The sequence below is a fragment of the Lolium perenne genome, chromosome 4 (assembly GCF_019359855.2).
Source record: "Lolium perenne isolate Kyuss_39 chromosome 4, Kyuss_2.0, whole genome shotgun sequence".
Taxonomy (NCBI): Eukaryota; Viridiplantae; Streptophyta; class Magnoliopsida; order Poales; family Poaceae; genus Lolium; species Lolium perenne.
Genome location: NC_067247.2, coordinates 343,884,329 through 343,897,399, shown reverse-complemented (window position 1 = coordinate 343,897,399; position 13,071 = coordinate 343,884,329). Strand labels below are relative to the sequence as shown.

Below are 13,071 nucleotides of genomic sequence, written 5' to 3'. Positions count from 1 at the left end.
CCGTTCTACCAAGCCAAATCTCATTCCCCCTTGTATTCATCAAGAAGCTTACTCTCTAGGGTTCCTTGGAAACTCTGGGTGGCAAGAGTGGTCCGGAAGCATCCGGGTTGTGGATTTGCTCCTGACAAGATTGTGAAGGTTTGGAGGCTACCTCAAAGTCTACCACAAGTGAGTGAGCTATTCCTTCGTGGGATAGGCTCCGGAGAATAGGGTGAGCCTTCGTGGCGCGGGGAATCCTTCGTGGGACATCCACTCCTCCAAACGTGACGTACCTTTTTGCAAAGGAAGGGAACACGGGAATAAACCCTCGTCTCCGCGTGCTATCGGTTATCTCTAACCGAACTCTTTACTTGTGATTTAACTGTCTGTGAGAACCTTCGTGCTCGAGTTAATTGTATCCTCATATATGTTGTCTCACCTAGTTTGCATTAGGCTTACCTTCATATTCCGCAAAGCCTAATATTGCAAAGAAAGAATTAAAATCTGTAGAAACCTATTCACCCCCTCTATGTTTACCATCTCTGAACTTTCACTAAGCAAACCGGCCAGAATTTAATTCCCTACTGTCTCTCTGCGTTTGACATGCCCTGAGTACTAAAGTTTATAGGTTCATAATTGCCTTACAAAATAGGACAATAACACACAAGCAACACAAAGAAAGCTTATCAATTTATCATGTAGATAAGAAAGGGCCCTAAAAATACATGCAGATAAGAAACGAACATGTGAAACAGAATATACGGGGGCCCCTAGCCGGTACATAACAGCAGGAGAGAGAAGCCAAAATCAAAATGCACTCATTGTATATTAAGCTCTCAACTCGTCAAATCATGTCAGCAGCTGCTGTCTGCTGCATAGTATTAACAAGCAAAAAAGATCCGCATGATTCCGGTACAGGACAACGCTGATATCAATCCACATCTGCTTGTATGCTCGGCCGAGAGCAGGCTGATTAATCTTCCAGGCGAGTTTTACAATGGGATCCATTCCCGTATGTTCTATCAATTACACTTCTAATCTTGCCAAAAAAGAACACAGCATGGGCAGTTGCGGCGAATTATTGACCAAACTAATCTATAGTAGTATAATCATCAACAGTATGGCAAAACCATTGTTAAGTTTCCAGTTCCAGAAGTGCTTTTCTACATAACGCCTGGTCTTCTGTATATAAATATCAGCTCTCATTTACCTGAGATGCAAAGTGTTAGAATCGACCAGATGAGTAAAAGTTGTTATTAACAACAAGCAACAGACATAAAGAGGAAGTAGTGCACTCAGGGCAACTGATGACCAAATATAAAAGAAGTATAGTACTGGTGGAAGTCAAAACGTATTAGGGGTATAGAAAACCACAAACCAGACCAAATATAAAAGGCTGCATATGGAAGAAATTGCGCGCAATTTCTATAGCAATGAAACAGAGGCAATTAAAAATACTAAAGCATTCGTTCTTTTGCAAACAATTTTTTCGCATAGGGCCAGGTAACTGGCACAACAAGCTAAAATGTTCTTGGGTATACAACATAGATAACTAGTGAGAAGGTAAAAAGAAATTTCCGTGTAGCACAATCCAGTTGTGAAAAACAAACTTACCATAATTCTGGTGTTTCTTTGAGAAGTTATACAAGGCTTTCACAATCGCGCCGTATTTCATTGATTTCAGAGGACCCATATGCCTGGAAAAAAGAAATATTGAGATTTTTCAGTGCTGAAAATAGATAGTGATGGTAATTTGTTCAGTCACACTTCAGGTTGAATGGTTTTTTCATGAGTGAAGAATGGTTTCCTCTGCTCTACTTGTAACACTCAAAATCTAAAGAGAGAGATACTTTCAGGGACAGCCAGCTAAGCACGACCATCTATATAATTTTGGATCATTACCAGATTTTTATCAATCAAATATATGGGCTGAATGCATTTGAAGGAAAATCTGAGAAACGCAATTCTTCCGAAACTGTAACTTGAGAAATTTTATGCGATGCCATAACTGTACAGTAGAACTCCAGCCACATTGTTTTTATATCATATGTCAATATACATAGGTATGGACAAGAGTACTTATCAAAAAACGATAGCATGCCATCTAAATTCAGTATGAAAGGAACATTACAACACTTCTAGGAAGCATACTAGATGAGGGAACTTACATAATCTCAGTATATCGTAATCTCCATGCAGGAAAACCTAGATGGCATCTGGCAGGACCATACACAAGAAGAAGATCAGGTTCTGGTCCACCACAACCTAACGTACAGAGCAGACACTTAAGTACTCACTAGAAATGCAACAATGTAAATTCTGAAATCACTAGCATGATTATAAGATATATCATGCATGAAAACGGGGGTTGTTTAAGCGTACCTACGGATTTCAGTGCACTAGCCATGTCAGTTTCTGTAAATACTGACTCGCTTTTGACATTCTCGTGACCAGATCTATCACCGTTTAAATAAGTAGAGCAAAGTAAGTTGGCTGCTTTAGCAATGCCCTCCTTACCATCGGAACCAGAAATACACTCTAGCGTCATCCCTCTGTGAAAACAGTCTAAATCTTTGATGTTTGCACTGACATCCTACATATTGCCATAACCCATGATTCATAGAAACCATCAAAAACATAACTCATAATGAATGGAAACACTGGTAGGCTTTAGGTAGAAAATGAGGCAAACTCAAGTCTGTAACTTACCAAATAATCTCTGGATTTTTCATCTTTTGAGTCATTCATACTAGGTTCAAACGATTTCTTTAGCACTCCTGTGTTGCAGTATAGAATGGTAAGGTACATCTCTTATATAATAGTAACTTTTCATGCATCAGTAAATATCACAAGCTGAAATGTACAAGGCAACATGGCTATTCATTTGAGTTGTTTTGTTCTGCCCCTACCCTCCAAATATGAATACGGCTCTGCATTGCAGCATAATATTTCTTGATTTCTCTAATGATGTTAATTTCGGCACGGTATGTTGTAGGCACATATGAGGATATATTTCAGACTGAAGACAGTACCTACAGATTAGAAAAGTGAACCAAATGTCTTACCGTCAATATCATAGAGACATACATACTTCACGCCAAGAGTTTTGAGCCAACATAACAGCTGATTGATCTTCACTGTATTCTTAGCTTCTCTGCTATCTACCACAATAGCCAGGCATTTGATTCTAGACAGTTGGAGATTCCGATACCTCCGTAACAACCCAGATGAAATAAGATAACACTCTAGGTTGAACGTCAGATGGGAACATAAGCTAAAAAGGTTGATTACTACGTGGATGATACACCAGAGCAAACCCAGGGCAAGGTTTAAAACCGCTGATGGTATAGACATCTGCACAGAGAAATACAACTTTTAAGCTAACTTTTCTCCCCCTGAATGCATTAACATAAAGATGCGTATATTTTCAGAAAGATAAATAACCATTTATATTAAACGGTTTTTGGAATCTAACCCTTAATACACTCCAGTAATTTGATGGCAGAACACATGGGCTATTGTACATAGAAAGGGAATGATCATGTCAATGGCATCATGCATATTGCTTATGCATCATCAATTTACTAGTATAAATTTTCTAACTCGCATTCGCCAAACAGACACATGAAAAGTGAGACAGGCTAGTATGCTGCCTGAAATATTTCAGTACATAATTAGCAGCTGGGTCAAGCTAAAATGGGGTTGTTACAAACAACATGCAAGAACTATTACAAGTGAAGATTGAAGCTTGACATGTGCTGAAATTCAGCTGAAATCATTAAAAAAGGGACTAAATCAACAACTAACATTTCAACTAAAATCATTAGAGATATGGCAATGATATAACTCACTTCAGCTAATAAAAAAATATAGTACTTACTTAACTAACAGGTAAGGTTTCAGCTCAGATCATAAAAAGTAGGGCAAAGAGACAACTCAGAGAAATCTTGTAGTTCAAGCAATTCAGTTGCACTATAGAAACCAAAGGAAACTACTAAAAAGAAGCTAAAGTAATGTTTCTGCGCATCATTCTTTCCCTCACAAGAACAGTGCATAACTTATCTAGGAAGACATAAACTACTCACTGGTGCGTTTCTGCACAATTATAGCTACCCACCAGTATTCGCAGAAAGTATTCACTGGACAGATTTTAGTCTCCGCTCGAAACAATCGCTACGAATGAGAGGGAATGCATCTAACAACAGGTGCAAAGAGGGAGAATGAAACTCACCGGTTTAAATACATGTGGCGGAGGCTTATTCATGAACACGGGAGTCTCATTGGCCACAAATGCCTCCCTGCACAACAACCACCAAATTAATATTTCTCGAGAAATAAGTAAAAAGAGGACATCGTACACACAACGACCTATGCGGAGAACAAATTGTGGAAGTTCAAAGAAGGCAAAGAAGAGGACAAGGTACATACAGGGACCTATGCAGAGAACAATTTTAGAAGATCAAAGAAGGAATAAGAGGACATAGTACATACAACGACCCATGCAAAGAAAGTTGAAAGAAGGAGTAAGAGGACATCGTGCATACAACGACCTGTGCAAAGAACAATTCTCTGAATTTATTACTGTATTTCTAAATAAGGAGAGATTAAGTCACAGAAGCAAAAATGGCCGAGGGGAAATGAAACAGAAATAATCTACTACAAGGAAATGGGAAAATGAAAACAGAAGCAGAGGCAGAAGCAAGCAGAGAAATCTGACATGGCCTTGGAACCCATGATAGGCGCAGCTGGGGTGAGACGAGGAGGAGGGAACCGCCGAAGAATCGAGAACCACGAGAACGCTATCAGATTGGGAACCGAATTTGTACCCGAACTGTGCGAGGACTACAATAATCACACAAAAGTTATATGATGTGTCCTGTCAAAGGCGACCTACCACGTAAACTGATTCTGATATTGACTTTCCTTGTCCGTTTGCTAGGAGATATAATTTGCTAGAGGCTACTACGCAGAACCGCTCCTCTCTGCTTTGTGAAAGATTATTCGAAGGTTCAGCCTGTCCGGCTAGGTCCATAATTGAAGGTACGTGCAATAATTAACAGGCGAGGCTAGTACGGTGCTCTGATTCGCGCGAATGGACGGTGTAAACAGTGGTGCAGGTGAGGTGTCACGGGAGGCGAGAATAAACTAGAGGTTTCCTGCCACGCATTTGCACGAACACGTACCATGCGACTCCACGAGAAGCACACCCACGCGTCCCACACCAGGTAGGTCTCCCAGTTTCCACGAGGAAGAGAGATGGAAGGGCGAGAAAGTGAGACCTGCCTCAGCTCGAAGCGAGCGACGCGCTTTCCACCGGGACCGGCCGCGTCACGGGCTCACGGTCGCATCGGCACCGGCGACGGGGTGCAGACGAGCGCGGCTGCGGCGGCTGGGTGGGTGGAGAGCGGAGCAGGCGAGCAGCCGCCAATTCTGAACTTGCGATCTGGGCTCGCCAAAGTCGAAAGGTGGAAGAAGAAAGAACAGAGACCGAATTTTGACCAGAAACAATCGAAGCAGTGGGCCGTAACCTGCTGAATCATATTTCTCCGATGTCTGGCTGCTCTGGGCCAAACTTAATATGGGTCTGGGCCAACCTTACGGTAAGATGGGTCTGGGCCTTTAGATTTTGCGACCACTTCCGGCCCACATAAGAGTTAGAGCCGATCTGAAAATCGTTGATGCATTGTTATCAAGCTTTCTTCAGCCCCTGGAGTAATCCACTTCATAAACCTACCACGTTTCAGTTCATGTTTGCTTCGGTACCGTTAACTTCACAAAGCCCTAATACGGAGTAATATGTTTTTTTATAAAGAAAATATATGAATATCTAGATGATATACAGATTAATGGATAAATGAGATTCTAAGAGATATGCCTATAGATTATACTCGACTACACTATCATGCATCCACGTGCTGACGTGCCCCACATTATCACCGTGTATTACACCGGTTGACCTCACAATATCAAGTTTTTACGGGTAAAATGAGAACTTTACTGCTCAGGAAGGGTTACGTAGCAACTGAAGAAGTTCTTCAGGTCAGACCCCAACCAAAACTCAGTACATCCATCTAGTATAGCAAAACTTGCTAGAAAGTGACTAGCCCTAATTTGACCACGTTCCACTTTTACAAAGACACACTTTCTAATACCAGAAAACAAATGTTTAATCTCAGATACAATATGAAGAAGGGGAGCACGATCTGCCTCTTTGGAATTGATCAGAGTAACCAGTTGAGAGCAGTCCGTCTCAACAATGATGGGCAGTTGACATAGTATCAAGTTGCTATACATTTCCCAAATAATTGGCAAAATGAATTTAGCACTCATTCATGGCACTTTGCGGACCGCTGATAGAAAGAGAAGAGAGTGCGGTGTAAGATTTGCACTATTGGACCATATCATGTGTAAACTTGTCCTAAAGCACCTGCACAGTGCAGAAAGGGAACAAACAACTTTTGTTAAGCACAAATGTGTTGGTTGCACCTACACATTTCAAGAAGCAGAAATCTGTCGGTTTGGGATAGTTCACAGGCGGTGCAGGATGCATGGTAGTAGCAACCTCAACTTCATGGATCGAGTTTGCAAGCAAGATAAACAGGACAAGATTTGTGCTTCTACTTTACTCCCACCGCAAATTTCCGTGTCACGTTGCTTTTGCCAAACTGAAAAACAGGAGAACATGATGTAGTAACTTCTAACCGAGGGCTTCTAGTTTTCTCCCACCATGATTTTTCTGTGTGTCACGTTGCTTTTGCCGCAACCGTCCAATTGATGACACGCTGCTGTCCATCAAAATTTTGAGAGAGACGTATTTTCTGAATGAAATGGACACGTAAAATCGGATCCAGGTATCTAGCGCAATGTAATTTGGAAGTTGCGCCACCGAGAACGACATCTCGGGCGCTCCAAGCCTCCAAACACTGAAAGGAATTGAAAGGGTACAGACAACAGAGGCTAGTCACTCAGGTTGGAAAAAAACAGTACACATTGTTGCATTCAGGGCGTTCATCAGCAGCCGTGGAAGGGAAGGTAGCTAGCGACAGTATGTTCAGCGACACTGAAATGACAGCATAATTGTCATTCTACAGTTTAAGCTATTCATGTTGCCATTCAAATCCCTAAACTAAGAAAAGTAAAGCAAAGCGTGTTCGTTGCTCCGTAGTATGTCACGAGCTTGCAAACTAATCTGATCAAGGAGGACGCACTTCACAGGATAGAAAGCTTCTTTCTCCTCTTTCTTTTCAGGAAGCAGAGAGGAGCGTGTTTATGTCGGACAGGCGGCCAATCTTTTCGCTCTTCTTTTCTCTAATAAAGCCCAATGGCGCCGTAGCTTATTGCAGGATCCACTGGGTTAGGCGGCCGGCGAGATATCCATCGCTATCCGGCCGCTCCCTCTCGCCGGGGACTTTTGGCGGCGGCTGCCTCCAACTTAACAGAAGCGCCTGGTCGAAGGTAGGCGAACTGATTGATCGAAAGATCGCAACCGCTGAGAGCATCCCCACTCGTTGGCGCTCCCCACGCCCAAATCCGGCGAAATTTTCGTCTGGATTGGAGGAAGATTTGGCGTGGGGAGTAGTAGTTTCCCAGCCGCGTGCCCAGGCGAAGTCGACGATGCGAATTTAAAAAACGGAAACTTGACAAACTTCGGCTAAATTCGGGTGAATATAGACTAAATTTAATGATATTTAGACTAAAACGGGCGGAGTTCATACATAGAGGCCGAATTCGACTATATTTCGAATTCGGCTAGGGGAATTCAAACGCTAATTTTAAAACACGGCGCTCTACATGCCCAAATGGCGGTAGAACACCGTGTAGTCGCCGTCGCCGTCGTCGTCGGAGCCGTCGTCGTTGGCCTTCGGCTGCGCGGCCTGGCTGCCGCCCTGGCGGCGTCTCCCCACCCCGGGGATGGCTTGTACCGATCGTCGTCGGAGGACTCGAGGTCGACGACGGGGACGACGACGCCGGATGGAGGTGTCGCAGACGGCGGTACCGCGCGACATCGTCGTTGGCGGTTGGAGCGGCGCGGGCGGCGAGTTGGCGTGCGGCGGCCAGGTCCGGCGGCCGCCGGCCGCTCCGCCTCCTGCGCGCGCCGCGATCGCGCTGGCCCGGTCCGATGCGGCGTCGTCCGCGCGCTTCTCCTCCTCCATGTCGTGCAGCGACCTGGCGATCGCCTCCGCCATCGCGGCGTCCTCCGCGCGCTTCGCCTCCTCCTCGGCGAGCTGGCTTGCGGCGGCGGCCTCTTTCTTCGTCTTCTTCCGGCCGCTCTGCGGCGCGGAAGGCTGTTCTCGGATGACGAGGGCGCCGCTGCTGCGCCCTCTGGTCGCCGGCGGAGACGCCGGCTCCTTCTTGACGCGCACCGGCGTCGAAGGCGACGACGCCTCCTCCCTCTTCACCGGCGCCAAGGATGACCTTGACGCCGATCCGGAAGACGACGAGCTGGCAGCCATGCGCCGTGGCTGCCAGACGCTTCCCCGACGGCGGCTCGCCGATGCCCTCGATGCCGATAGAGGGGGCATCGTGAGCACCGGGGAGTTGCCGCCCTCGATGTGCTCGACGACGGCCTCGAGTGTCCGGCCCGGCGCGCTCCACGACATTAACTCGCCGCGTGGCCGGCGAATGCATGCCGGCGGCAGGCTTTTACAGCGCGCGGAAGACGACGACATTAACTCGCCGCGTGGCCGGCGAATGCATGCCGGCGGCAGGCTTTTACAGCGCGCGGAAGACGATGCGATGAGGACGACGATCGGTTTCTCTCGCCGACAAGTTGGGGCCACCAGACGCGCGGGAAGTTTTCTCGCCGTTTCGCGCGCTTTCGTTTCGTCCGGAGTCCCCGAGCGCTCCCCGGGGGGCCGGGGGGGGGCGTGGGATCGCCGGATGAATTTAGGCCCAAATCCGGACGAAAACGAGGAACCGGGGGCGCGACTGGGCCGAATTTCGCCGTCCGGATGGAAAAAACGCTCGCCGGGGGCCTGTTCGGGGGGACGAGTGGAGATGCTCTGATTGACGCGAGTGGATGGGCGGCTTAGTTTTTGTCCATGGTGCTTCCTTCTTGATCTTCTTTCTACTCAATGTCTCAATCCCTGATGAACTGGCTTTAGCCGTGCCTTTCCACGTTAGGATCGGATTATTTTTCACAAAGCCCGCCTAATGCCGTGATCTGATCGCTCCTAATTGCGCGCGGGCTCCGCCATTTTTATTAGTTCTTGGTGCCTCGTACGGTCTCCTTGGTGGCCGATCTAAGAGCATGTCTAACAGGCCCCTTTATAACCCGCCCACCCTGTAAAATTTCGGCGGGATACGGGGCAGGCGCGATTTGGGCTGTCTAGCAGGCCCCGTATTCGGGTCGGCCCTTTTCGGCGGAATACGGGGTCCAGGAAATCGGCCCCACCGCCTCCTACTTATACCGGGGCGCAGGTGCGAGTGAGGGGTTAACCCCTCACTCGCAACCCTAGCTCCGCCGTGCGCCGCCGCCTCCTCCATCCTGCTCCGGCGAGCAATCCCTCACTACCTAGCTACACATTTCACCCCAACTTCGGCATGGACGCACGCCGCCGCAGTACCGCCTCGTCGACGAGCGGATCGAAGCGATCCCGCTCGCCGGACAACGTGGAGGATGCGTGGCGTCTTCAATACAAGAGATCCGCCGCCGGGAGCCGCCGTGCTGCCTGCAGGTACGCCGGCGCCGCGTACGTCCCGCCGAAGCTCGTTGACTTCGCGGCGGTCGGTGGTACAACAAGGATCCGCCGATGAAGCCGATGAGCGGCCCCAAGTTCGACGAGTGGCGCGCCGAGTGGGAGCGCCAACGCTGGGCGAAGGAGGCTTGGAACGCGAGCATCGGGAGCACCAGCGGCGAAGGAGCTCCGCTCACCGGCGAGGAGGAGGAGGACCCCGACTTCTTGAAGGCGATACAAGAGTCCCTCAAGGACGACACTGAGAGGAAGAGGGCGGAGGAGGAAGAGGAGGCGGCGGCCATCGCCGCCGTGAAGGAGGCGCAGTTGCGGGAGGCGGAGGCGAAGACGGACGCGTACATCGTCGACCTCTCCGACTAGAAGTCGCGATCCATTTTGGATCGCGCATTTTGTATGTATATACGTTGATCCGTATGTATGATCGACGAACTATGAATAAGAACAAGTTTCCCGGGTTTTAAATTTACGAATTTACGGGGTGAAATACGGGGTCTGCTAGACGGAACGGTGTATCGACGAGCACTTTTTTTATACGAGGCGAAATAATCGCGATATACGGGGCAGAAAAGTAAGGGGCTTGTTAGACATGCTCTAAGAGCATTTCCACTCGCATCCCCTCGAGCGTTTGAGGGATGTGTTTTTGTTCGTGCCGCGTTTGGGGGACGTCGTTCCCTAGCCGCGTTCGCCAAATACCGCCCCAAACATTAAAATACTCTTTTTTTATTTTTTTCCATTTTTATTTCAATAAAGAGAAGAAACATTCCACAAACTAATACATAATTGGAAACATGGTTTACACAAAGACATAGTTTGGAATACACATGGGCAAAGCTCGGGTCGGGCCGGGCTTCGGGCCGGGCTTAAAAAAGCCCGCGGGTAAAAAGTCAGGCCCGAGCCCGGCCCGGCCCGACCGTCGGGCATGTAATTTAAGCCCGAACCCGGCCCGAACGACCAAAAAGCCCGGCCCGACCCGAGAAGCCCGGCCCGACCAGGCTAAAATGCGCGAAAATGAAGGCCCAAGCCCAGCCCGGCCCGACGTTCGGGCTAAGATTTCAGGCCCAAGCCCGGCCCGAAGTGCAAGCCCGACCCGGCCCGGGATTTTCGGGCCGGGCCGTCCGGGCCGGGCTGCCTATGCCCAGATGTAGTTTGGAACATGGTTTTCCACAAACAAATACATAATTTGAACCATGGTTGACACAAATATAAAATATTGTAAAATAACTAAACCTAACTAGAGAGGGCATCGAAAGTTTCGTGTGTTCGCTGCCAAGAAAGAACACTCGAGGGCACACTCAGTCACCCAAACTGGAAAATCCAGCTGTTGACGGTGCCCATGTTGGTTTTTCCGAGGAAGAACAACCAGAAACATTCGTGCATATTTTCGTTGCGAAGAAACAACACTCATCAGTCGTCGTCCTCCTCGGCGCTATCGCCGTGGTAGTGCCGGTGGCAACGCGTCTCGTCGAACACCTTGACGCTCATGTCCCTGTCGCCAAAGTATGAGAACACGAGCACGAAGCCGGCTTCGAGGTGGTGGTAGCGCGCGAACTTCTCCCAGCCGATGTGGAGGTACATCTTGCCGCGCGCGTCGTAGACCACGTCGATGATCCACCGGCAGCAGCCGCAGTCATCCTCCTGCAGATGCAGCGAGCCCGGGCGCTCGTTGTCGGCGACGAAGTCAGCGAAGGTGTCCGGCAGCCTCTGGATGTCGTGTGGGTCGCCCATAAGGAATGAGGACGACGATGAACTCGAACAACACGAGCCCCTCCTCGTCCTGCATGTCCGGCGATGAGGACGACAACGGCGTAGCAGGCGACGGTGAGCGTGCAGCTCTGTCACGGCCACGGCCATAACCATGACCACGGTCGCGAGCTCGGCCTCCGCCTCTACCAGACATGGCGTCGACTCTTGAGATGGTGGTGGCTAGGGTTGGGAGAGAGACGCTAGAGTTTGTGTGTGAGAGGGATGATGAGATGCGGCCCTTTTTATAGGTAGAAGGGAGGCGGGGGAGAGGTGGCGCTCATTAATGCCGTCACGCGGAGCTAGGCGCGACGAGACGCTTCGCTGCGCCTCTGCGAGAACTGCGCCATCGCTGCGCGCCAATAACTTCCATCGCGAGGTAGGCGACAGTTAGGTTAAATTTTAATGTGCCGCTGACGGGTCGGCCCCGCCACTCTCCGCTTCGTTTTTCGGTGTGTCCGGCGTCTCCGGTGCGTCTCCTGTGAGACGGGGACGGGCTCGGGGCGCCAGACAAAAAAACGGCTTTGGAGGACGCGACTGGAGATACTCTCACTCCTCATATATCAGCAGCAAGGTATCAGTATCGGCATATATAGAAAGTACTAGTGTCATGATTATTTGCACGCATCAAATATGCAAAACGTTCAAGCACTCATGGTGAAAATTATCAGATGAGGAAAAGCGTTGAGCAATCAGAGCGGCTTTCTGGGCTCAGCCTGATTGTGTTTCCATACATAGTAGTACAACATGTCACATTTGCAGTGCTAAGAAACATGGTGCGTCTCGGCAATCCACACACTCAAAAATCACGGGACATTCATACAGTTTGATTGATATTCATGAGTTTTTTTTTTTTTTTTTGCTCAAAATCTTCATGAGTTGTTCGTTGTAGCTGAACCTGCAGCATGGAGAGTGCGAAAAAAGGCCTGGTCATGAGGTAGCCACTGAAAGGCCTTCTTGCTTGTATGTTTGAACGGAGGACAACAAATTTATTCTCCCAACCTAAACTTTGCTCAAGTCTTCTCTCCGGATTTTGTTTGGTTCAAAGGAATTTCATGAAATTATGGAGAATTTAATTTTTTATGAAATTTTGTGTAGAGTTTATTTGGTTTACAATATTCAAATCCATATGACTTTTTGCTATGGTCTACTTTACATGCATTTTCGTAGGAAAATCCCTTGCTAACTCCCGGTTAGCCGAGAACTAAGTTAGAGCCCGATCAACTCGACGTTAGTTAGATTTGCATCGTGATTCATGCATACAAGAATTACACATGAATGTGTAATTGCACATGCATGTGCAATTGCATATCCTTTGCCCTACTTACACGTGAATTACACACGGAAATATATTGACCGGAAATTAAGCTAATTCTCGGTCGACCGGGAATTAGCCGCGTCACCTTATAGAAGGGATAACGTGGGTTCCGACCTGGAATCTGGACCCCCAATTAGAGTGTGTTTAAAGAGATTGGAGGAAGAGTTCCTCTCCTCGGTCTCCGTATCCAAAGATACTGGTTAAAGTGTTCGGTTCTACTCTCCGTTTTCTTCATAGTAAGGGATAGGTCCGATTCCATGCAATTTTTCTTTGGTTTCTATGGCAACTATGCCATACACATAATCATGTAGAAGGCTCCTGGTTTTGCTGCAACACAAC

The 13,071-nt window shown here is 48.0% G+C and overlaps 1 protein-coding gene across 9 annotated transcripts; it reads right to left on the bottom strand.

Annotated features, from left to right (window-relative positions):
* Positions 1 to 783: 783 nt before the first annotated feature.
* LOC127297113 (uncharacterized) lies at positions 784 to 5,438 on the bottom strand. Of its 9 annotated transcripts, none has more exons than XM_051327378.2 (8): positions 5,259 to 5,438; positions 4,211 to 4,277; positions 3,045 to 3,333; positions 2,689 to 2,756; positions 2,362 to 2,572; positions 2,148 to 2,244; positions 1,594 to 1,676; positions 784 to 1,189 (listed from the first exon to the last, which is right to left on the bottom strand). In XM_051327378.2, exons 2-8 carry the CDS (start codon positions 4,241 to 4,243, stop codon positions 1,182 to 1,184), a joined length of 789 nt encoding a protein of 262 aa, XP_051183338.1. In that variant the 5' UTR covers positions 4,244 to 4,277; positions 5,259 to 5,438; the 3' UTR covers positions 784 to 1,181. The 9 variants fall into 9 exon arrangements, with proteins under 9 accessions (XP_051183338.1, XP_051183339.1, XP_051183340.1 ...); XM_051327379.2 differs by having other exon boundaries at positions 4,211 to 4,273; XM_051327380.2 differs by lacking the exon at positions 5,259 to 5,438 and adding an exon at positions 4,874 to 4,892.
* Positions 5,439 to 13,071: the final 7,633 nt, after the last annotated feature.